Source organism: Botryllus schlosseri, chromosome 16 (genome assembly GCF_051294905.1).
Source record: "Botryllus schlosseri isolate E-star chromosome 16, Bs_hap1, whole genome shotgun sequence".
Taxonomy (NCBI): domain Eukaryota; kingdom Metazoa; phylum Chordata; class Ascidiacea; order Stolidobranchia; family Styelidae; genus Botryllus; species Botryllus schlosseri.
In genome coordinates this window covers 9,466,991-9,493,113 of record NC_137251.1, presented here as the reverse complement: position 1 = coordinate 9,493,113, position 26,123 = coordinate 9,466,991, and the positions used below count along the sequence as shown (strand labels likewise).

Below are 26,123 nucleotides of genomic sequence, written 5' to 3'. Positions count from 1 at the left end.
AAACTTATGATACACGCGGTTGCGAGTCGTCCTCTACTACAATGTGATATGCATTATTACGATTCGCAACTCGTGACCGATCAGGGTATAATTGCGTATCGTTGCAGTTGCGTTGCGATGTCATCGGGCATCAGGTTTCAATAGGTGGTTTCGACTTCCGCTATCGAGCGTGAGCATCGTCTAGTGCTTCACTTCTACACCATCTCCAAAATTTGGTCATTCTTTACCCCTCGCCGTTGGTTCAACTACTGCACTTCCCCCGAGGCTCGTGTCTTTCTTAAAGAGGCGGACGTAACTTGTAGTTCCGCATTCTCCTTTTCATCGTGTAAAATATTAGAATATTCACTCTGCATTGTGGTAAGACATGCGTAGGAAATCGTGAACGACGGGAGAGAGGCCGTCGCGAGTGACTCAGGCGATTGCGTTTCGTTTAAATTTCCAGCGTTGTTTCGGATACACCTTCCTGCATATATGGTTGACTCTTCTCCATCTGTAGGGATTAACGGGAACAATGCATTTCATAAAGTGAGTATTTAGATCAGTACTGAAAATTTTCGTGATTAGCGAAAGCATATGGCCATTTGCCGTAACTGCAGGTAGGTATTTTCACTTATGCTGTTGCTCCGCTAAATTTTTCGGCGTTGAATTCGTTAGATTCCAAGGCACCTATTTCTTGTCTTTGAGGCTAAATAGCGAATACACGTGGATCTTAATTCTTAAGCACATTTACGCTGATGTTTTGATTAGAGCCTGACCAAGTAGCGGCTCGCCGAAAACATCGAGTCGACACTACACTTTGAAAGAAATATCGGTGTCCGCCAGTAGAGAAAAAAAATCAGCAAATTTCATATCATAACAGCATGGGAGTCAGAGAATACCATCTGCGACAGCTAGACCCTTATTATATTGATATGTTTCTTATAGCTTACAGGCGTCAAGATGCAGTCTTTCTCGTTTATTTAATGTCCAAGCATAGCAATTGCGGTACACCAACAGCTGTTTGTATAAATGCTATGATGTTTTGTAAATGCGCCTCACCTAGATGCCGTATCTTTTGAATATCGGCTGAATATACCGGGGTTCATCATCGTTTTATTATCGTTGAATATGAATGTGCATTGTGCAATGTATCGGTATCGATTCAGAAATGCGATGCCGGTCGGCGTCTAGTTATGATTATATGATGTTTAAAATTGTCATTGAGGCATCGCTCACGTTCAAGTGATGCTAAAGGAGTTCCTGCTGTTTATCCGGACTAGAACCCACATGGAACACATGTCATTAACAATTGTTTTTTCGAGGATTGTTTATTCGTGTAATCACCCGGTGTTTAGACAAACATACATACGACACTATATAAGCCCAATGTTATCATGAAGTTGGATTTATATCTGAAATTTTGAAATTTGAGCTTTACTATCCGCTATATTCTAGTATCATCGATTCCGTGCAGTCGGCCGATGAGCAATATCAAGCGGTCGAACGCCAACCCAACGCAATGCCTATGTCACAGCCCGCGACGGCATTTTGTCCGGCCCTCGGGCAGCCTCCCGTCTTACATAATAATGCGGCCCGCGGCCGATCAGTCTGCGAGATTCCCCACTACTTGCTTACTACGTCAAATTTTAGTGACTGCATATGTTAATATATTTGCGTGTGCGCACTGCGCAGCGTGCGAGAGTGGAGTTCATTTACATTGCAGTCGACAAACACCATGATTGTCACTTTCATTTTTGATTCCGTAACCGCCAACTGGTAGCACGGCACACGTCCAGGCTTTTTGAGACACCGCTTAATAGTTATGCCGATGAGATAGCGAGGAGGAGCCTAGATAAACCTCCAGCACTTAGGTAGCAATTCTAGAGTAGGACTCGAACCCACAACACATTGGGTTTTGTAGCTGTGGATTATACCGCTGCATTATCTCGCCACCTAAACCCTAATGGATTGATATCTTGGAAAATTTTGGGTACCGGGCTTATCGAACAACTCAAAATCTTAATTAAGGATTGCACCTTGTGTTGATTGATCAGAGTGAAGCAGACACGGCGGTGCATGTATGACAGTGGGTTTCAAGCTTGGGGGCGTAAGGGCATCTGAAGGGGTGCGAAGTCACAGTTTACTGAAAAAATTTTCGCGCTCCGCGCGATTTACCTCAAGCTCATGGTGTTTACTGTACATATCTATTGTCCGAATTTTATATTTGAGAATGATCTCAGCAATGTCCATAACCTTTATTCTCATCAAACTATCCGTTGGGATGGCTAGAATTCTGATTCACCTCTTAAATATTTGTGATATCACGATTAGGGGGGGGGGGGGGAGCGGAATTTTACACTATCAAAAAAGGGTTCGTGTTCAAAAAAGTTCGAGAACCACATGACAATGCTGATCTCAAATTCACATTCTTTCCGACATTATCGGCGAGAAATTGCTTTGAAATAAAATTGATTCGTTAAAATACTATCATTAAATACGATTTATTCCATGTATGATGTATATGTGAATAAATTTGCAAATAATGTATCGATTCAGCAATCCGGCCCGCCAGGTACTTAATTTTTCTATATCCGGCCCGCCGACTGGAGAAGTTGCCCGCCACTGTCTAGCACAAGCTCAACGACTTGAAGGCTATCACGATTTTGTGACCACTGTAGTGTATTATTTACCTAAAATAACATTCACTTTCTTGCGTATAGCTCATCCGAACCAGTAACCGCCTACTCAAACATACCGGATGACGGTGTTGTCAAGCTCAGTCCGCTGCAAATTGTATACATTTGCTTCCTCGCTATAATATGTCTTGTGGGAACGATCGGCAATATAATGACGATCATCGCGGTGAAAATTGAGCGTTACTTACGACAATCGGTGAGTACATCGCGATCCATTAGCCTGCTCACAATACAGAGCAATATTTACTTACTGCACACCTGGAGTCCATCGCGTAACGAAATTACCGATTTCACTCCAAATACCAAGTACAACGCTCGTTACAACACTATAGCATTCGCCATTGAATGGCTATAACAGTGGTTCTCAACCTTTTTGTCGTCGCGGACACCATTCGGACCGTCACGGACCCCGCGGACCCCCACGAAGTTTTAGTCCAAATTTAGCTCAATTATCGTGCAATCGTCATCTGTAATCTGTATACCCTTAGTGATAAACATCAACAAAATGACTATTCTTTAAAATGAGATCATACTATTCATTTAGAAACTGGGTTGACTTCTATCATTTCTAAGCGAGTTCTGCAACTGCATTTATTGTAATAAGTGGCCGTGTCTTGAAAATCCGCGCCTTCGATTTGACATGAACGAGTGCCAAAAATCCATTTCCACAAATATTGATAGTGGCGAATGTAATAATAACGCGGAACGCTTCCGACGACACATTTGGGTATGATCGCAACAAATATATGGCACCAAAATTGACGAACAATTTTTTAATGATCATATAACGTCAAGCCTGGTCATTTTTATCTAGCAGCTTATCTTGGAGTTAATCTGAAAAAATGGTTCTGTATCAAAGGAGAAAGTGGATTTTTGTAAATATTTTGAAGTCGCCGTGATTGACCTTACTCATCCAACTTTTCTTTCCCACAATCACCAACAAAACATCTCTAAACAGCAAAATGTTTAAATCAGTGGGCTATTGGCAATTTAGCAATTAAAATGAGTCTACAGTAGAATATTTCATCTCAAACGGTCATTCTGTGTATGTGAGTTCTGAAGTTTTACTAGTAATGAAGCGAAACTGCCTCGTGATTTTCCGAATTAAAAAAAATACAAATTAGGTTATCAAATATTTTGAGACTTCGCGGACCCCCTGAAAATGCTTCACGGACCCCCGGTTGAGAACCGCTGGGCTATAAGTAGTGTTGCATTTTAAAAACATGTTTTTACAAGATGTTTCAAACAAGAGCCTTTTAAAAAGGGGGAACAACCATTTTCGTTCCTGAATACATCAGTGGTAGTATTGAAATTGAAGATTACATTTTTGACATTTGAGTGGCTGGTTCCCTGACAAGTAGAGTTGGTCATTAGTTGCGACTGTAGTCACATTCTCTCATCAATAACTACATTGAACTTGAACAGTGAACACTGAACAGTGAACACCCTTGCGAAAGTCTATATCGTATTGAGAAATCCGAAATATTGTTGCTAGTGTAACGCCCTGGTAATCACATTGTGTTGGCATTGAGCTGTTTTCTAGAATGTTCGGTATGTAGGTTGCACGTGGGAGTCTGGGGAGAGAGAAAAGAGTTTTTGTCTGGCTGGGAGTATGGCTGGAGGTGCTGGCTGTGAGCGAGTATGTCGGGTCGGGGTTTGAAGTCGAAGTAGTAGTTAAAGTAGTGTAGTACAGTAGGTATCAGACATGGGGTAATCGCGATTAGTAATCGTAATCGATTACGACGATTACAGCATTTTCAAGTAATCGTAATCGCAATCGATTACATTCGAAAAATATCCAAAGTAATTCGCAATCGTACTCGACTACTTCACATATCTAATCGATTTCTTTGTGAAAGAACGATTACTTTTTATTTGTACAATGAATATCACATAACCGAACATTCGTGAACAATGAAGAGATATTATACCAGGTTATTGATAGCGCAAGCGGCTGATTGTCAAACGCCACTGCTCATTATTACGCCATAAGTATTAGCTTTGCTCGTCCTTGTGTAAGAAGTATCCACACGTAGTAAATATATATTCGATGTACATTGTTGTGTGATTGTTAGAACAGAGTCAGCCATGCTGTATATCAGGTTATCAATACACTCCAGACGCCACTACCTCGCAGCAATATAATAATCACCACTCTGCCTAGTTTCAAATAGTAACTTATGAATTGATGTTTGGCTATACTTATAGTTAAACGCAGTTTGACCGTTGCTGCTTGGCGAGCAGTAGGCCTATCTATGTAGTATACGATGTATTGTGCGTACACCGGACAAAGATTTGAAGTTTTGTACTCGTCAAATAAAACATTACGATGGTTAAAATCAACAGCTGCGTTTATCTATCATAACCGAGCCGTTCTTTGCCGTTTCTCGTAACGGCAGCTTGCAGTATCTGTATTGAGTGGAAGGTAGAATTTTAAGTTCAGTTTATCATATTCTCATATGATTACTTGAAACGGGCGCCAATCGTTATTTCACAATTCTTCACTCGACATTTATACCTGTCGCCATAGTCGTCCGCTTATACACCATGTTAGCGTGGGTGGTAGGTACAATCAGCAGGACCAAAACAGCAATTCGTCCCCCACTCCAAACGTTGGTATTGGTAAGGTTGTAACCAAGTTACAATGTTCCGAGTCACAAGTCAATCTCACTTTTATAGTTTTGACTCGAGTCAAGTCGAGTCATTTTCAATTCACTCCCGAGTCAAGTCCTAGTCCAAGTCAGCTGGTATTGGGTCGAGTCCGAGTCATATTTTTTTACTCGAGTACGAGTCCAAGTCGTTATGTTCACAGATCAGTTTTCTGATCAATCCGGTTCAACCCACTTTTTTTCAACTCTGCTCGAGTGATATAGAATGGCTCGTATTCATAATATAGAAATTTTCATCAGTTTTCACAGTTTACGGCCCTATTTCCAAGTATCAGGACTGATAGACGAAATACAAATAATGTGGTAACTTAACTATTCTTCGAAGTTACATGGAATGTCTGACTTGGCCGTTCTAGTCTCGAGTCATATGACTTGATGCGAGTCATGCAAAATGACTCGAGTACAAGTCGAGTCAATACAAAAAATGACTCGAGTCAAGTCTAGTCACCAAAAAATCGCTACTCGAGTCGAGTCATGACTCGAGTCATTACAACCCTGGGTATTGGGGCCCCATAGGGGGGTCGGTTTTCAAGTTGATGACTGAATTTCGTCAATAATATTGGTAATTGCATTATATTGCTATTCATTCAGATTTACCGGTAGAGCTGGGGGAAAGTAATTCATAATTATAGCATCTGGTATGTTGTTATAATTTCATTATTTTATGTTGTTAATTCGTGATCTCTCGTCTTTTATATAATCAAAAGATACTGTAGTCGCCCAAACGTAGCAGACTAAAGGAAAAACATTCGTGAGACGCACACACAAATTGTCATGTCTTCATTCCTCTGTAAGTGCCCGGGTGGCATTTGCATTGTTGGGGCTCAGATTTGAAGGACCGGACTATTTGTCACGCTCACAGAGCGCGGCTATACTGACAATGGACACATACCCAAAGTTTTGGCCAAGGTCATTCTTTGGTAGCCCACTTTGTGGAGTTGCATGTAGGCCGAAATTACATACGTCTTTTGGTGTGTCGTGGCGGGGTAATAACCGCCACCGAAGTGCCTATTCCTATAAATTATGCATGCTTTTTTTCTTGGGGGGGAGAGGTATGCACTCAAAATCAAGCTATTTAGAGACATTAAATCCCGAAGCTCGAAGAAAATTTTCAAGTTAAATAACTCTCTTGAAAATATGTTGATTTATGAAATACTTTTGAGTCCCCTTAGAGCTCGCTCCCGGTCCTATTGGGGAGTTTGGGGTGTGGCAGTTACGGACCTGGCAAGAATGCAAATCGTTGGGTGCGACGAATAGTCCTGCATAAAGGTGGGCAATGGGGGCATTATGACGCAACAAACAAATGACGTATGATTTATAAGGAAAGTTGTTATCTCATTAGACCTTTTCATCGCAAGCCTTCCAATATCTCTTCTGAAATTAGTTCTAAGAAGCAAAACAAATGTAATCGTGAGTAATCGTGATTACTTTTGAAAAGTAATCGTAATCGTAATCGTAATCGACTACTTCCTGATTTGGCTGTAATCGTAATCGTAATCGCGGAATTCACAAGTAATCGTAATCGCAATCGATTACATTCGCGAAGTAATCACCCCATGTCTGGTAGGTATATTGTGTCTAGGGTAGACAAGGCTACTGGGGTTTGTGCAGTGATTTATTTGTGTAACGTAGTTGATTGGGTAATGGGTATTGTGCCAATGTGTATGTTTTGCGATGTCATGTCGTTGTATCAACACGTGCGTTTGAAGCAATGAGGATTTGTGTTACCGGTACGTGCGATCACGGAAAGGCGAGGTCCCGAGCCCACGAACACGACGAAGTTCCTGTTAGGTTTTGACGCGCCGTAACAGGGACGCTACACAAGTAACCATCAATCGCCTCAACCGCTGCAGCCCTAGACCTCCCAATAATACATCTACATTTGAAAGCATCGGTTCCGAAGATTATTTAAAGTAACTGTTCCTGGATTTGAACATGAAATGTCCGAACTTTTGAATGATGATGCGACATTTTGCATGCACGAAATATTGGATGTATAAAAGCCAGTGTTGGGATGACTCGAGTCATGACTTGACCCGAGTCAGACTCGAGTCACCTTTTTCGTATGACTTGACTTGACTCGAGTCACTTTGCAAAAATGACTTGACTTGACTTGACTCAGCGCTTCAGAAATGTGGATTGACTCGTGACTCGGAGCAAAATTCACGAGTCAATTTCAAGTCATTAAGTAAACGGTGTCGATTAAATCACCCTATTTTATGTATGTTCGGGTTGTCCGCGATACGTATGTGTCACTTGTGAGAGCAATCAGTCATTCATTGATTGTACGTTTCGCTGATCCTCCATTGTTACATCACAAATAAATTGACCGCTAACAAAACGATCACTGCTTACGTTGTAGTAGCAGTAGTATCGATGTTTCTTAGACGGCTCAGTGGTTACATTACATTGCGTAGTACTCACCTTTACCAACACTCTTATATGATTTAAATCGAACGAATATACTTTATGGCATGCCCTTATATTCTCACGGATGTGTAGATGGGTAGTGCCTATCGTAGCACATCAATTTGTTCAACTTATCGAGGCTTCATATTCGATCCTCTATATTGGCTAATAAAATCAGACTGTAGCATGTAGATATACAGTTACTCACGTATTTTATTAGCAGTTCTACGTGTGTGTGAGCGATGCAACACCTTTTTGCATGTATTGTTAACTTTATATTCGTTATTTGATTCAAGATAAATGGCCAATTAATTTGTTCATCACCCAGTTAGCAAAATGTAATGACTTTGCATCATCACTCATACTTCGAAAACTCAATTTGACTTGAATCGTGACTTGACTCGTGACTTGACTCGACTCGACTTGACTCGAGTGACCTCCAAAAATCTAGTGACTTGACTTGACTCGAGTCACCTCCAAAAATCGATTGACTTGACTTGACTCGAGTCAAAATGTGCAATGACTCGAGATGACTCGTGACTCGAAGGTAGTGACTTGATCTCAACACTGATAAAAACCAGACATGGGGTAATCGTGATTTGTAATAATAATTGACTACGGCGATTATAGCATTTTCACGCAATCGAATACTTCTGATTTCACATAAACGTAAGCTGTCATCAGTTCGTTTTCGGTCAATTCATTTGTGATGAAACAAGGGGGGCCCACTGAAAGGTACAATCAGTGAATGACCGGTTGCTCTCACAAGTGACACATGCGTATCGCGAATAATCCGAACATAAAAAAGATGCAGAGATTTAATCGACACCGTTTACTTGATGACTTGAAATTGACTCGTAAATTTTGCTCCGAGTCACGAGTCAATCCACATTTCTGAAGCGCCGAGTCAAGTCAAGTCAAGTCATTTTTTCAAAGTGACTCGAGTCAAGTCAAGTCATACGAAAAAGTTGACTCGAGTCAAGTCATGACTTGAGTCATCCCAACACTGCTGGTCACTTCTTTTATAACTTGACAATGTATGATAAAAGAAGTGTCTGGAGCTAGAGCAATTCCACATTTAAGCCTCCTTCGAAGCCGCGTTATAGTGTCATACACATATCACGCAATTCCGCTCAATATGGCCCACTAATATTAAGTTTGCAATAATAGACGCGAGAGGGGGTCTGGGGGGCGGACCCCCCCAGAAGTTGCGATTACATTCTCATAGCCCCCCCCCCCGGAAGTCTCGCCCAGGGCCCCCAATCGTAGGGCCACCACTGCGCTTGAACAATTAACATTGATTGTAGGCAAATCATATGCAAACTCCGTAAATTTTCTTCTCGTCAAATATATCAAATCGTTAGAACTAAACGCTTGCTGATATGAATCGTGTATATTACAGATATGTTCTTTGGCGTATTCGTAACGGTGGCTCGCAGTGCGATACCTTAAGAGCTAGGCATTATTCGTCAAGGCAGAATTTCGTGTTTATTTTGCATTATGGTTAACTCGTTTGTCTGCGTTCGTCACTAACTGCACCATTTGTCAGCATTGCACTGAATTGCTTTCGAAAGGACTTCGGTGCTTCCACAAGATTCTTGCAGATGTATACATGAATTGACTGTTATATATTTCTATCGCGCAGCAATACAGCTTACCTCTTTTCGGAAATGTAGGCTGCTCGCCTATATCTCCCTTATTGACGATATTAGTCAGGCAAAGAAAAATGATTAATGGATTACATCATTATGATATGATTACAATGCACAGCGCAATCTTCCTATTATGAAGTTAACATCGGCATAGCCGTGAAAATTTAAAATGCACCTAACTCAAAAACCTGATGTGCCAGCAATAAAATAATGGCATATTCGGAATCAGGGACAATGACTCTTCAAGAATCACCTGATTGCACCCCTGTTTAAAATTCACCATTGACCAGTGATGTGTTCCAGGCTCAAGTCCATGGAAGCAAAATAAATGTAATCGTGATTACTCTTCCATGTAATCCAAGTGCGAGTAATTCTCGAAACTAGTTGTATTAACAGAAAATAATTTACCAAAACCAAATAGCAAAATTTGATTAGCCTGACCGCGAAATTTAGTATTTGGATGACTAACATATCAGTTCCGACGCATTGGCGTAGCCAGGGGCCAGCCACATTTTTCGTAGATCGTCGTATAACCATAAAGTACACTATTTCGCATATTAGCCGAAAACTGCGATATTTATAAGTCCAAGCGCTGAATAATCCTGTCCTTCTAAATGAGCCCAGCCGTATACAGAGGCGACCCGCAATATATGCAAGTAACAATATTATTGACCGAATTCATTCATTAACTATGAATAATTTTCACGCTGCGCGCCGCTACGTCATGGGAGCGTCCAGTGTCTTCATGTCATAATTGTTATTGATTTTGATGCGTATTATTATAAGTATTGTTTTCGTCGTTACCTAATCCGATTCGCTCCTCTAGGAAGACTGAAAAAGGTCATCAACATTCAGATGGCCAGGGCAATGGTTCGCAAATCTCATGTGGCCCTTTGGCCGAAAAGGTTGACCACCCCTGATGTGGTCGTCATCGAATACTTCGGGATTTTGCTGTGATACATACACACACACACACAGACACACACACACACACACACACACACACACACACACACGCACGCACGCACGCGCGCGCGCGCGCGATCTGTGCATATGCATATCATGAGTGCATGATGTGCATATGCAGCTAGACAAGGAAGGTACGGATATAGCCTTGTAAGGCTTTCTTAGTCTTGCACCACCCCTCCATGCTATCCCAATACTGCATGTGCGGCAAGCGGGGAAGTCATGGATACTATAGTGTTACGAATCAAGTCTTTGGTCTGACCCGGCCGGACGCTTTACCATTACGCTATCTTGTCGGTGTCGAGTAATCGCCCTGTGTCTGATACAAACTGTCAGAATTATCCTCGCAGGCCACACCTTTGGCATTTGGCCCGCGGACCGCAGTTCGCCGACCTAACGATTTGGTGTTATGAGCTACAATGTAGCTACATTGCTACATACTGGTTCACCTATCATTCTGTATCTAATCCACCACAATAAATAGAGAATTTCAATGAGTTGCTATATGTACGTATAGTTTCGCATCTCTGCTGCGGTTAGCCTACTCAAGTACTCATGGATTGCAACGCTTAGATTGCTGCGTGCATGGACACAATGTAAACACTAACATTCACCGTATGGGTTATCGCATTGACGTAACAACGGTGTCACGCTTTCGCCCACTTTCTTGGTTCCATTTAACTCGGAAGCAATATAGCGAACTAGCAACATACACGACGGAAGTTTCGTGTCACGGACCTGCGCAAAACACTGTCTGATTGGTATCCACATTCGGTTGCGATGGTTTTGCAGTTAGAGTGTTATAGTTTGTTACTGCCATGTCAACAATGCAATCCTTTATAATACCGTTACCCTTCGGAGGAGCGTGATGGATGACAAATAACCTCTTTTCTTATCAAATTATATCTATCATAGAAATCTAGGTGCACAAGAACTAGACCTACTCTCTACGAACCTTGTTAGTCAAAAACCTTCACATATACCATGCTACTGATTTATTCAGGTAGAGCACTATAAGTGCTAAGTTGAAGTGAAATTTGCAATGATAGATCAAATTAACGATTGTTTGCAGTACGGTTCTCACACATCTAAAGGTGATGAGGATTATGACATGTCTGAAATGTTCGGTCGCCGAGTAGTGCTGTACGTACACACCTAGCCCCATATAATATATATCAGAGGTCTCAAACACGCGGCCCGCCAGAGCATTTTGTGCGGCCCGCGACGGCATTTTGGAATTTCAAGTATTCAACAATATATTCAAGTGCTATAAAACTTTTTTAGATATTAGAACTTATAGTTCACCCCAAAACTACTATAAAAATCACTGAAATCTCAACAAACTTCACTATCACATCACTTTCAAAAGCTACCATACGGCAGAAGATCAGCTATTACGTCACATTTCTAGTTAAAGATGATAAAACATGAACCGTTGATAATTCGTGACTGAAAATTGTGATTTGGTTTGGTGCGATCTTCTCGTGAAATTGCTCGATTTCAGATTGACTGGGTGATTAAATAAAGATGACTCGAGTTAAGTCGGGTCAAACGTTAAAATCAGAGAAGGACTTGCGTCTCGGAACGATGACTTGGTAATCCTACGGACGCAACAATCTATGAAACTGCCATGGGGAATAGTAATATATCAAAAGGTCGTAGCTTGTGTTGCGTTGAGTATATAGCTGTCTGATCAGGTCAGCATAGCAAGCATTGGCATTCTGTGAACCCCGTGACGTATAGTGGGTTACATACTGGGTGTTGTTTGTTCTCTTTATTCATGTTATTATCGGTGGCGAGCAAGGTAGTAGTACGCTCTACAGCTGTTGCACCAATGAATTCATCGCCGATTGGACATTTCTATTCCAGGAGTCCTTATCCAGGGTCCGTAGACCCTACCTGGCAGGGTGTACGAGATGCATTGTGGAATTTGGTCAATATGTTGTGGAATATTTCCTGGCGCATTTGCTCAACTGGAAAATAATTTTCGCGCTACGTGCGATTTTATGTGAATGGCCTTTCTGATTTTAATATAGGTACCATCAGAAGTTGTGTTGAAAATGGACAGGGGCTACGAGAAATCTCATTGGAGGTACAATGGGTACGATCGCTAAAAAGGTCAAGAAGCAATGCTATTAATATGGCTTAATAATGAATATATAAAGTTCATTGATATATTTCTATTCCAGGAGTCCTTAACCATGGTCCGTAGACCCTACCCAGCAGGGTGTACGAGATGCATTGTGGAATTTGGTCAATATGTTGTGGAATATTTCCTGGCGCATTTGCTCAACTGGAAAATAATTTTCGCGCTACGTGCGATTTTATGTGAATGGCCTTTCTGATTTTAATATAGGTACCATCAGAAGTTGTGTTGAAAATGGACAGGGGCTACGAGAAATCTCATTGGAGGTACAATGGGTACGATCGCTAAAAAGGTCAAGAAGCAATGCTATTAATATGGCTTAATAATGAATATATAAAGTTCATTGATATATTCCGATAATAATCGAAGGCAAAATATGACGCATAGATTTAATTTGACTTTGGCAATGGCAGTAACAGTAACCTATACTTATCACGACTATATCAAAACCAGGATTAGGCTATACCGCTCAAATGATCTGATATCAGATCAATCTTCAGTAGATTTAAAAATATTCTACATAAAATTGTGGCACGTCAAAGGTCCGCCGACAGTTTTACGATGTCATGATGCATCCTCTCGCCTGATGTCTCTAACTCATTAATTAAAAATTATGCCCGGCACAAACACAATTTTATTCAAATACATGAATATGTGATTTTTTCCGTGTCGGGCGTGAATAATACAATAATAAATTACATGTACACGATGTTTGTGGAATGCCTGTCCCGTCAAATAAGGCCTACTTGGAAATATACATTGAATATCCCTATTATTGAAGCTGCGGCCCGCGTCGTCATCAAAAACTAGGAAATTGGCCCGCGAGGACATTTGAGTTTGAGACCTCTGATATATATCAACTCGACTTCAAATGTGTCTATACTTCTATGTTCACGTTGAGAATGATGTGATCTTGTGCTATTTTATGTTATTTCATACTTCAGCTCTCCAACATGTTCCTCATAAATCTGGCAGTGGCCGATTTACTTGTATGCGCAACGGTTGTGCCAATGATTATCGCACATGTCGCAGCAAGAGAAAGCTTGTTCGGACCGTACCACTGCTACGCCACAGTTGTAATTTCAGGATTGGCGTGTCACACAGCGGCGGCGACAATGACGTGCATCGCGGTAACGAGGTATTGTAATTATTCGATAAACAGCCCTGAGGGTATACAATCCAGGACCGTAACAGCATTTCGCCTCCCAAAATGTTGGTCTTGTCAATTATTATTCTCTCTCTGCTCACGTAATCAGATTTACCGGTGGAGCTGAGTGAGGTGCGTTGGAAAAGGTAGCACCCCTAAATAATAATGAAACATCTTCGGGCGGACCCGTTGGTATATTGACTTCGTTACATGATGCTATCTCGTGATATCCCATATCTGATATGTCAAAAGTTATGGAAATCGCCCAAATGTACTAAACTAAAAGACGCACACGATTTCAAATTGGTATTTCTTTACTGGCAAATATTTTTTCCCTGCGAGGTGGAATTTGTCCTGTGGGGTTCAGATCGCCAGGACAGGAACATTCAGCGCCATCCATTTAGGCGCCTATGGACTTCTCGGAGTCGCATTTTACATGGCCTATAACTTCATATGTCTTGGTGAGTCGTGGCACAGTAATGGCCGACGCCGAAGTCTCCATTTCTATAAATCATGCGTATTTTGTTGGGGGAAGGGTACCCAATATTCAAGCAAATTGGCAGTATCCAATTTTTAAAAAAGTTGCATTAATTTCCAAAAAAATACTCTTTAATTCATGTTAATTCACTAAATAATTTTGGTCCCCCTTCGAGCTCGGGCCCCCAATTGGGGGGTTTGGGGTGCGGCAGTTACAGTCCTGATACAATCCAAATGGACTTTGATGAAAGAATAGTGTTTCTCACTACATATATATGCTTATATATACACCGGCAATAAAGTCAGTTACTATCGCGAAGGCCACCTGATTTGCAAAACCTTCATGATTCCATAAACAACCAAATCCTGACGCACGACCTGACTAATTTGAGAGGCACCACTGCGTCCTATATATGCAGGGTATAGTATGGTATCATAGTAGGGTATGCTGGTGTCCTAAATGGTGTGGACACAGCGATGTCGAACGGCTCACCGCGTTTGCGTTACGTCATACTTTCCATTTGGTCAAAGGCAATTTTACGGTTATTATGGGCCGGCTTACCGAGCCCTAAACGGGTATCAATCAACCTATTTGTTCCATTTCACCGTTTATGATTAACAATGAGCAGACAAAGGGACGTCTGCAACGGTAGGCCTATAAAGCAGGCTACAAGCTGTAAAATGTCAAGTGATAAGTTCACCGACAGTGCAAACATTTACGATACCAACGAAAAGCATGTTGCAATTTCTTTATTTATTTTCTAAACAATTTTGACTATTTTTTGACCTAACTCTACAATTTTGACAAAATTTTGACTTTTTTTCCAATGTCAAAACAAAAACAGAAAATCGCCCTAGTCGTAAGTCTATCGCATTTCGATGAATAAGCAAATTACGTTGCTAACACATCGGAATGGAATTGATGAGCAAGGTTGTTTACATGGATAATTTCACTCAGCATAATTAGAATGTAAACTCCAGAGAACCTGCACACAGGTTGTAAGCATGGTATAGAACGAGTGGGTACGGTATGGAGTATGGAAATTTCTCGTTCCATACCATGTCATACTGTATGCCCTGCCTCTTGGCATCGTCTAACCGTTTTGTGTCACGTCTGTAATTCCAACAATCGTAATGCATCTGTGAAAAAGACCGGGCTGAGTAGTATTTTAACTATTGAATGCCCCGAGTTAGGATCGCACTCACGACCTTGAGGGTATTGGTCTCACGCGCTGCCTACTGTGCCATCGAGGCTACATGCAACCGTGTTGTGCCACGTATGTAAACCTAACAATTGTAACACATCTGTGAAAAAATCATGACTGATCGTTATTTTAAAAGTTAAAAATGTGCCCCGAGTGAGGATCGAACTCACGACCTTGAGATTATGAGACTCACGCGCTGCCTACTGCGCCATCGAGGCTACATGCAACCGTGTTGTGCCACGTATGAAAGCCTAACAATTGTAACACATCTGTGAAAAAATCATGACTGATCGTTATTTCAAAAGTTAAAACTCTGCCCCGATTGAGGATCGAACTCACGACCTTGCGATTATGAGACTCACGCGCTGCCTACTGCGCCATCGAGGCTTCGTTTGACCGTTTTCTACCACGTATGTAAACCTGACAATTGTAATGCATCTGTGGAAAAAACATGACTGAGCGTTATCCAAAATGCTTAAAATGTGCCCCGAGTGAGGTTCGAACTCACGACCTTGAGATTATGAGACTGACTGACTGACGCTGCCAGCGCCATGGAGGCAATTAAGTCGGACCAGACTTCCAGCGGTTTCGCAAGATTTGACCTTGTGATACACAAGAAAAACTAATGTGATTGATGCGCTTGTTTATGTGGTCATCGAGGCGTTGTCCAATCGGTTCGTGTTACGTCTCTAATTCCAACCACTGTCTGAATAGTAAGAGACAATTGAGGGTTGTGTTCATCTTTAAAGAGTACTCGGAATTAGCCTCAGGTGTTATCAGGATATCTTCCAACCAGTCCCTGTATCCGTCAAAAACTTCTGCATGATGAATATCTAGTAATCATATTATATTTACTGTCACTCAACGGAGATCGCCCAGACTTGTGCACTGAGATGGAAATATGCCACAGTGTAAATGCTAAAATAAATCGCACATTCTACTAATTGACGGATCGAGTGCTCCTACTTTAAGGCGGAGAACTCGATTTTCCTGCAAACAATATTCATTTTATGTTTCCGTGTGAGCAGATTCATCGCGGCTTCCCGCGCTACGAAATATCACGACATCGTTACCAGGAATCGGGTCGCCATCGCAGTTGCTGTCGTTTGGTGTTTCTCCGCCCTCAACACTGCCCCTATTCTGGCTGGTAAGTACACTTATTCCTGAGACACCCACCGAAACGCAGTATTATTATTCAGCAATGTCACCAATCTCAGCATGTATTGTTTAGTGTCCCAGCAAACACAAAACCGTAAAAGGATCATCCGGGATCATCTCGATTAGGTTCTGATTTTCTAAGTGTCGAGGGAATGTCTAAAATACGTAGTAGGATGGTCTTGTGGTTATATTCAATCAGAATAAATTCATACTCGGTGTTGTTCCATCTCATGCATTAGGCTTCGTTATATCCGGTAGTTAACCTAATAATGCAAATTTTCTATCTCTCGAGGGCACGACTAAAATACGTAGAAAGGATGACTTTGTTGGTACATTCAATCACGATGAATTCTATCCGGTTTTGTTCGATCTCATGCGGTAGCTTCGTTCTATCTATTAGAAAACAATGTTCTCCCTTCGTTTTATTGCGTGAGGATGTCACCGGTGTTGTATATTCGTGTTGTTGCTCTAAGGTCGAATAGTTCTGTTTTCTTCTGATATATATGATCTTCATTATATATATATTCGCTCTTTCGGTAATCTCGCATGTTCAACGAGTATGGCTAATAGTTTTATTCAGAGAATAACTAAATAAGTGATATGTTGTACGTTTAGGAATATGATTATCGATGCGTGACTTCTAGAATATTTCGGCGATTCAAATTTTACGTTATCGCGCCATACAAATATTTGACGCGCAACAGGTCGCAGCCAGGCATAGTTCGCTCTTTCTGTATGGTAAATGCCGTAAATATATAGGAATTGTGACTGACTGAGGTAGCGGGTTAAAGGTATATATGCAGTAGCATATAGCTTATGGGGTATTTCGAATTGCCTGTAGTATATGACGCCTAGAGCTGTTTGACTTTCTGCAAAACAGGTGTATAGACAACTATAGAAAAGTTTCAGCTTTTCCAGGTTAGAATTAGAGCTAAACCATTTTTTCCGAATTAGATTACAATTATATTGCTGGCATTTCGCTCTAATTTAGTGAAATTAGACCACTATAATGCGCTTTAAGCATCTGAATTACCGGTACCTATACCTACGGTATATCATAATATTTATGCTTGAATTTTCTAGGTATATAAGTCATATAGATACATTCCTGTAGAACACTGATTCATGATTTTATAAAAGTTGGTGCAAGAATGGACATTTTCAACTTGATGTTGATTAATGGAGCAAAATTTGATATTTGAGTGCAATTATACCTCGAATCCAGTGACAAGATTATTAATCGTTGAAACCAAACGCAGATTGTTTATGTTGGCCCAGAGAATTTGGCTAGCCAGACCATATTTATGGAATATGGTCACATAAGATAATATTTTGGGCTATTTTACATGAACTTGCCAACATTTGATTTGATATGTCCACTAAAACAGTTGTTATTCTGCTTTCGAATAAGACCTAAATTGCTGGTTTCAATGGTAACTGTGTTTGTCAAAGGCTGCAAAGGTCATTTCTTTTCCATGTTAGATGTTTATTTGTTTGTTTGTGGTGTTCATGGTGGTGGTTCGACTACACTGGTCATTTTACACCAGGCCGGTTCTTATTATTATTATTCCGTATCTGCCCGATTACCAGTGAACTCGGCACTTAGTGAATTCGGCCGCACAAACTCGGCACTTGGTGAATTCGGCCGTGGTAGATCTTGTAGCGGTACCGGTCACCATGATTGGTTACTGGAATGTTTGCCGGTGAACTTGGCACTTTAAGTGGTTGTCAATGTTGTACGGTGGTCAGGGCATGCGTAGATCACACAGTCACGGCGTGATTAGATCACAGATTGCGTAATTGCGGGAAATAACGCGACGCTCTTCACTTGGTGAACTCGGCCCTTGGAGGAATTGGCACTAGAACACCTTCGCATTAGAAATGCATTTAATATGAATGAACAGTATCAAAAAGGAAATTTAAACGTGACGTGGCTCGTGGTAGATCTCGTAATCTTGGGATCCTTCAACCGTGTTATCGAGACACCCTAATCCCAGAGTGGAATCGTCTCTCCAAAGGCAAAAAATAATTTATTTTGACGTGATCATGCGAAACATTTGTTGATGAGGAACACTGGCTTGTCGTGATCGATAAACGAAGAAGCGCCGCTTGATGTTCCACAGTTTTGATCTCACATACAACGCCAAGATCCATCTTCTCAAAACTTACACGACACAGGCCCGTGACTCACGCCATCGATTCCAAGCAGACCGCGCGTGGTTGGTATATGAGCGCTGTGTTATTTCCCGTGGCTACGCAATCCGTGATCTAATCACGCCGTGACTGCGCGATCTACGGATGCCCTGACCTCCTTACAAGATTGACGAATTACTTGATAATACTATTATTAGTTTGATAATTCATATTAATAGCTGTAAATACACTTCATTTCAAAATTTCCCGAGGGCCGAATTCACCAAGTGGCGAGTTTGTGCGGCCGAATTCACCAAGTGCCGAGTGCATCGGCAACCATCTGCCCACTTATAGCACGGCCCACTCCTAGGCTTTTTAAGACATGGCTATGCGAATCAGATGGCGAGGAGGAGCCTAGATAAACGGCCAACACTTCGGTAGGAATTATGGAGTCGACGTGTCACGCTCGAACCCGCAATTCATTGGTGTTTAGCTATAATGGAACGTACCACTACGTTTCCTCGCCATACCTTGTAAAATGAGACCGTAGCATTTGGCATTTCGTGTGGCAATTGACTTTTGTGTGGAAAATTGTGTTCGTTTTAGAACTTATCAGAAACTTTTATTCCGCCATAGATTGTATATGATAAAACGATATCGGAATTGATCCTAGAAGAATTCCAAAGCAACTCACCACAAAGGAGGATTTAAAGAGGTTTGATGGCAAATTGAATGAAAGCAAAAGCCTTTGCAAGAGATGTGGTATGTTGAATCTGTTTTGTTATTTTTAAATAGGCCTACTTTGTTGTGCCGATAGCAGACGGTATATATAAACGTAAGATGTGGAAGCTATCAAGGTGTTTTTAGAAATTCAGTCAGTCAAAGTGGACGATCGTATTTCTTGGATTATATTTAGGCTTATTTTAGCTTGTTTGAGATGCAACTCTAAACGTGGACGGTCATGAACAGTAGGGCTCTTCAAAAATGACTTTTTTTCTCAAATCGTACTGGCTACTTGATAAAATTGTTAGGTTACCTAATTTAAGCCTACAAACAAAATTTGGTTCAATTCCAGCCAGTATCCGCTTTGCTACAAGAGAAGAAAGTTCCTATTTATTATATAAAAATGAATAATAAAAAATTTGAAGATTTTCTGTTAACCCCATGAAAGTGTTAAGCTGTCTATAGAAACGATGCTCACCAAATTTGGTTCAATTCCAACCAGTGGAAGCGGAGTTATTGCTGTCGATAAATTTGGATTTTAATAAAATAGTACTTACGGTGAGCACAACTTTAATAAGTAAACAAAGAATCGGTCACCGTAAATCAGGGCCGGCCAACCCGTGGCCCGGGAGAAGGTTTTGAGTGGCCCGCGAGGCAATTTCCGAAATTTCTAATATCATCAAAAATTGATTGCAATTGAACATGCAAGGCCAACCAAAAATTTGATTGGTCTGGCCGCAACATTTGAGATGTGATGACTAAAATATCAGTTCCGGCGCATTGACAGATCGATCAGCCATTCACATATTGGTATATCTTCGTACACTACAATAAAGCAGAATAATTAGCGATAGATTTATCAAAGGTAAAAATTTTCTACAAGCTTGGCGCAACATGTTGTCACTCGATTTCTTGTATTTAATATTGTTGCCCTTTTGTGAAAATGGAAGAACTCCTACTGTATCAGATTAAGTCAAACTATATTCACGATTACGAGACAAATTGTCGTTCAACATATGCGACATTGAGTTTGCGCTCGCAGTAAGACCGTCGACTATGAAACCTAGGCACGAAATGATTGACGCATGCTGCTCGCATCTTTCGATATCGATATGTCCATGTGCCGAATAGCCCAGTCCTCGCAAACTTAGCCCAGCGAAATACAACAAGCCCGCAATATAGTCAAGTGACAATATTATTGACCTATGAATTTCAAGAAATTTTCGCGCCTTGCGCGGCTTGTGGCCCGCACAATAATTCGTCAATCGAATGTGGCCCGTTGGCTGAAAAGGTTGGCCAGCCCTGCCGTAAATACTATTTTATTCAAATCCAAATTTTTTGACGGCAATATCTCCGCTTCCACTGGTTATAATTGAACCAAATTTGGTGAGCATCGTTTCTATAGACAGCCTAACACTTTCATGGGGTGAACAGAAAATTTTCAAATTTTTATTACCTATTTATTTTTATATAATAAATAGAAACTTTCTTCTCCTGTAGCAAAGCGGTTACTGGCTGGAATTGAACCAAATTTTGTGTTTAGGCTTAAATTAGGTAACCTAACAATTTTATCAAGTAGCCAGAACGATTTGAGAGAAAAAGTCATATTTTAAGAGTCCTAATGTCCATGTCAGAGAAACGTTTTAGGGTAGGCCTACTCATATGTCTCGCAGCGTTCTCTACATAATTGTCAATTGCGATACAAACTGTTTGCTTGTATTGGTGAAGCCATCCAACTTCGAATTGTAAAATGTTGGGAGTCTTGATATCAAATTTTTGAAAGGTGCACTTTGAGAAGATTTCGGAATCTGTCAAATTATACAAAAATTTAGCAAACTCTTTGACATATTTCATCTATTTGGGACTCGATCAACGTAAAAGAATTGGTAATCATTTTATACAATATATTGTATTTGTAGTTGAAGTATAGTAATAATTCTTATGGTTACCGCACTTGTAACGATTCACGGCCATAACTGGAATAATTAGAATGATGTAACTTTCAAATTGTCATGCATTTTGCAACAACATTGTTCTCAATTTTCAAGGTGCTGACCATTCGAGGAAGAATCACCCACCGGGAATTCACGATCCGTAAACGCGGCCGACTGTTTCTCTCCTCAAGCGGAAGCGACAGAGAAGAGGAACGAAGAGAAAAAACGAGCAGAAATAGCAAGAGTGTGACAAGTCGCGTCCGTTCGCTTTAATGCGTATTTCCATCCGCGAAGTAGTAGGTGGGAAAACTAATGGGCGTTTGGTTAGCGCTTATATAAGGTTGACTCCAGCGCTGTATTTGCTAAATGTTGCTGTGAAATAGGGGTGGTGTCATTTGGTATCAATATTGACTATTGAAAGACCATTTGTTAGTGGTCATGGATTTGTTCGGCCAGTATGCAGTAATTTCTGATGGTCACTTCCCGGGCTTCTGTTCTCTAACCCCTCATGATTGTTATTCTGCTTCTAGTAAGACTGTCGATTCTAATGTTTTATCGTATCATTTGTCGGAGGTTTCGCTCGCTTTATTTACAACGTTTTGCTCTCTGCTAGGTCAATTACTTTCCTGGCTGTGTATCACTACAGCCTAAGAAACTGCACTAATTCTCATGTTAATGTCTTGCTGGTTATCTTGCTGTCAATTCTAATAATTTGTTAATGTCTATACCAGTGCAGCCAGCCAGCCACTCAAATGTTTTGTTCTCTGTACACAATATTGTTAGGTCTTCAGCTTTCCAGACAGAGTATCATTCCACTTTCTAGACTTGAGTATATATCTCTCCAACTAGCTGCCAAATAACTGATTCATTTGGATTGTTGAATTGATCATTTTGGACAGAATGTGAAGAAATTTTAGTCAAGAATTCTTTTTGTGTTAGTGGCTGTTTTCAAAGATTGCTGAAGTAGTCATCGTTGATCTTGATAATCAAGTAGAAGTGACGATTGAAGTCAGTTCTCTAGTCATATAATATTGAAAAATATAATAATAAAACTTGAAAACTTGAGTGGAAATAGTTCAGAATCGAATCCATTTTAGTAAGTATGGGCGAAAAAAATGTAGGAGTCATTCGTTAGTCGCTACCTCTGCCATTTTCGCAGTACAAATGTCTTAGCTATTAATCATCATTTTCATTTTATTTCTGCAGGGTGTTGAAAAAAAAGGCCGCATGCTGGTTATTTAACTGGCTCATCAGAAGATGGAACCTGATGATAAGGACTGTTTTCACTTTCTTTCTAAAGACATTCGTTCGTTTGTTCGTTTTATTTTTTACAACGGCATTATTGCCAATTCGTTTGAAATTAAATTATCACAAATGTGATTAATATGTAGTAAATAATGTGGTGTGTGTACGCAGCCGTGATCAGGTTAAGCCCATAGAGGTAGAAAACAGGTTATTATATCAGGATCTTCTTCTTCTAACGTAGGATCTACATTCTACTCACCATGTTTAAAGGCTGTAGCATCTGCATAATATTTACATTATTGAAGGACATGGAAAAGACGTTGAATTGAGTCGACACAAAATCCCCCTTTCTACGACCTGCCGAGATCTAATATCTACTATATCGGCTCGGCTTTTCTACATCTTTTGTCTGTACTGTGTTTGCTGGGGTGTAAATTAGTATCGACCAAGAGAGAAGTAATTGCGGGCCAATACTCCTCGTCAAATATCCATTTTCTTCATAATTCAAGATTTGTGTGGTAGTACTGCCCATTATATATTTCACAAAACGAAAATCCCGCCAAACAATCTTAAATAAGGATTCTATTATTCGCGTGATTCCCTTAATCGGGGTTGCAACTCTGATAGCATTGATAACCATTTGAGTGCATCATCATGGGGCTAATCAATGTTCTCTTTTTCCAGCGTGGATAACAACACCCTATAATGGCCGAAAATATGTATGCGTGTGTTTCGATGGGACTTTCCCGTTGTATTACACTTTGGGGCCCGTTTTCATCGGACATCTTTTTCCTCACGTCATCACAATAGTATGTTATGTCAGACTGTTAATCGTGAGTATCGTGAAAAAAATTTTCTTCCTTGTACTTCCTTTTCTTTGACATGTCTTAATATAGGCTGGTCAATGTACTGTGAAGCAAGTTGTATGCTGAGGGGGAAGGGGAAGTGAATTGGTTAGTCTTTGTTTTGCGATGGCTGGAAGCAGGAAGGGTATTATGCTGCTCTGACTTGAATTAGTGCTTTATTGAACAATGAAAGAAAGGCTACATCTTTCATCTCGGGAGTCATCCCTCGGAGGTCTGCGGATTAGTTTTAAGGGGTGGATGAAAGGCCAATGACTATCCTAGATGATAACCAGAGGTGGTCAAAGTAGTCAAGGAAGCCACTCAAGTATAAGTAGCGACGAAAAAATCTACTCAAGTACGAGTAGAAGTACTTCTTACATAAGCAACCTAAAACTACTTGAAGTAGAAGTAGAATTGTCTGACTTAAAATCTACTCAAGTAAGTAAGTAGTTGGGAAAACGATCGTAATTCGTTCGCAAGGAATGTCAAAAACTTCAAATGGAGCTATGTGGAAGGTGTAGAGAGCTTGATTCATATTGATGCATCGCAGGAGGTGACAATTTTTGACAGAATAAGCAGTCGTCTACATCATAGGATGTAAATGATAGTATTGATATGGAAATGCGATACAAATCCTTTGTTAACTCGAACACCCCGTCTTATAGAATATCATGGCATGGCCCCTCCCCCATATTATAAGGCATCTAGTTCAGTCGAAGAGCAATACGGAGAAGTTGTGTTAGATACGACTTTAACACTTTGCGCGATTTGCACACTTCAATTAAAAATATGGAAGATCGTAAAAATGCCATATAGTGTATAGCTTTATTTTCGGAAAATATAAGGCATTAGGGGAGATGTGGTACCGATGAGACACTGGGACCGAAAATACTTGAAAAATTATCTGTGATAATCCCATGAGCATGATTATATACCGGGACTTCGTTTACTACTGCATGCTTGCGGAATCTTCCCACACATGCAAAAAACTTTGACCTGCGTGAGTTATGGGGTCTGTGACAAATGATTTACGTTTTAGGGGCTGTAAAATAAAGTTGGATCGACTTATACATTTTTCTTTATCAACTTCCACACTAACAAATGATCCATAATTTTTGGTGTGAAGTGTAGGGCTTGTATCAAGATATATGATGGCACATATTTTCTAATTTAATACCATTATCGAGGGGACTGTTTTCCATCCCATTACAATATTTATAGGGTGGGGGGCCTATGGTACCATAGCCAAAACAAGCAAAATAGTTGGACTAAAATCACTTAATAACAGATACACGCCTACATATATAAAGGCTGTAAATCATAGTTACATGTGTTTTTTATCGCTATAACGAGGTTTTTGAAAGTCGAAAGGTCGATTTGCGGGTAATATATGTGGGATTCATTTTGTAAGTTTGGGCGTAAATCGAATCGTGATTTTATACCAACATTTGAGTTGATATAATCTATTTTATTCTTGAAGGTGGGGACGAATCATTCTTCATTGACTTGTTGTAGCTTAGATTATAGTACACAACAAACTAAGTTGAAAAATTTGAGTTTTTGAGCGTATGTCTTATAGGTCCCAATGGTCGTATGTCTTTGGACCTCCCGGTGGGGACCGATGCTGCGTTCGAGCAACAATTTTAAACGTTTATAAATATTTTCTTGAAAAGGCAGATATTCATGTAGATGTCCGCGATAGGTAGAGCTTGGATCGAAGTGTTGAGCCAGCAAAAGATCTGCTATTCTGGGCTCAATATTTGAGGGCCAGAGATCATTTTGCAATCTCTGATCCATATGTACCACATCTCCCCTACTACACTTGCTTTTATACTTCAACATGTATGTTCTCCAGACAAAAGAACTGAAACTATAATTAGAATTCAACGTATAATACTCGTAATTGAAAGAAAAACTCAAATACTACTTCTAAAAAGCGGAAAATATATTTCATGTCTTTTGTCTAGAAAGTTTCAAGGGCGGTCTGCTAAAACAGGTCTAACGATAAAAAAAAGTCAAATTCCGCTTTTTTTCAGATTAGGACACGCCATGGGCTGCTAGGTATAATAGGTAATTGCTAGATTGCGAAACTGTAGTTTCAAACGTTATGGGGGGCCATACTTACTGTGATAAAATATATAGATATAGGCGACAATGCGGTGTGAACGGAACCACGCAACCCGTTATCTAAATTATATTCAGCGATACTTTCGTTAAAACATATTTGTCACTCCATATCTACTGTGCGCGAAGCGCAACGAAAATTCTGGGTATTACATGACTTTTATGAAAATTAAATGTTGGTACTACGTGAAAACAGCCCCGAAATTTCTTAGGCTATCTTTCTTATTGGAGGATTAAACTACTTCAACTTGACAAACTGTAAATAGCGAAAAGTAAGTAAGTAGCTCACAAAATATTACGAAGTAGAAGTAGAAGTAGCGATAAAAAAAAAGATCTTCTTGAGTAAGTACAAGAAGTAGACGAAAACTACTTGAGTACTTCAAAAAAGTAGAAGTACTTCGTTACTGACCACCTCTGGTGATGACACTTAGTCACAAAATCGATAATAATACAATACCACGTAAAATCAAAATAAATGCTGAGGATGTCTAGTTTGGCGATTCCAGACGTTACCGCATTCTGATAATACGCACGCCTATTACGTCACTTTCCCCATTGTTGTTTTACCGCCATGTTAACATTGTAAAATAATATCGGTTATTATAGGCTAGATGT

General features: G+C 40.4%; 1 protein-coding gene, 1 long non-coding RNA gene and 1 other non-coding gene across 5 annotated transcripts in view; 2 read left to right on the top strand and 1 right to left on the bottom strand.

Annotated features, from left to right (window-relative positions):
• Positions 1-227: 227 nt before the first annotated feature.
• The window catches only part of LOC145458231 (alpha-1B adrenergic receptor-like), a 44,746-nt gene continuing 18,850 nt past the window's right edge, over positions 228-26,123 (top strand). The window contains exons 1-5 of one of the 2 annotated variants that reach the window (XM_080336549.1): positions 228-525; positions 2,700-2,871; positions 13,462-13,655; positions 16,375-16,493; positions 23,224-23,372. In XM_080336549.1, the coding sequence (XP_080192675.1) occupies positions 512-525; positions 2,700-2,871; positions 13,462-13,655; positions 16,375-16,493; positions 23,224-23,372 (648 nt within the window). In that variant the 5' untranslated portion in view covers positions 228-511. Of the gene's footprint in view, positions 597-2,699; positions 2,872-13,461; positions 13,656-16,374; positions 16,494-23,223; positions 23,373-26,123 lie in introns of both variants that reach the window. The other variant, XM_080336547.1, reaches the window with a different exon arrangement.
• On the bottom strand, positions 15,492-15,564 carry Trnam-cau (transfer RNA methionine (anticodon CAU)). The gene has a single exon. It is a non-coding gene; the product is annotated as a tRNA-Met (tRNA).
• LOC145458233 (uncharacterized) lies at positions 17,850-23,214 on the top strand. 2 transcript variants are annotated; one of them, XR_013921092.1, is made up of 4 exons: positions 17,850-17,965; positions 19,274-19,399; positions 21,409-21,594; positions 22,501-23,214. It is a non-coding gene; the product is annotated as an uncharacterized LOC145458233 (long non-coding RNA). The 2 variants fall into 2 exon arrangements; XR_013921091.1 differs by lacking the exon at positions 17,850-17,965 and having other exon boundaries at positions 18,211-19,399.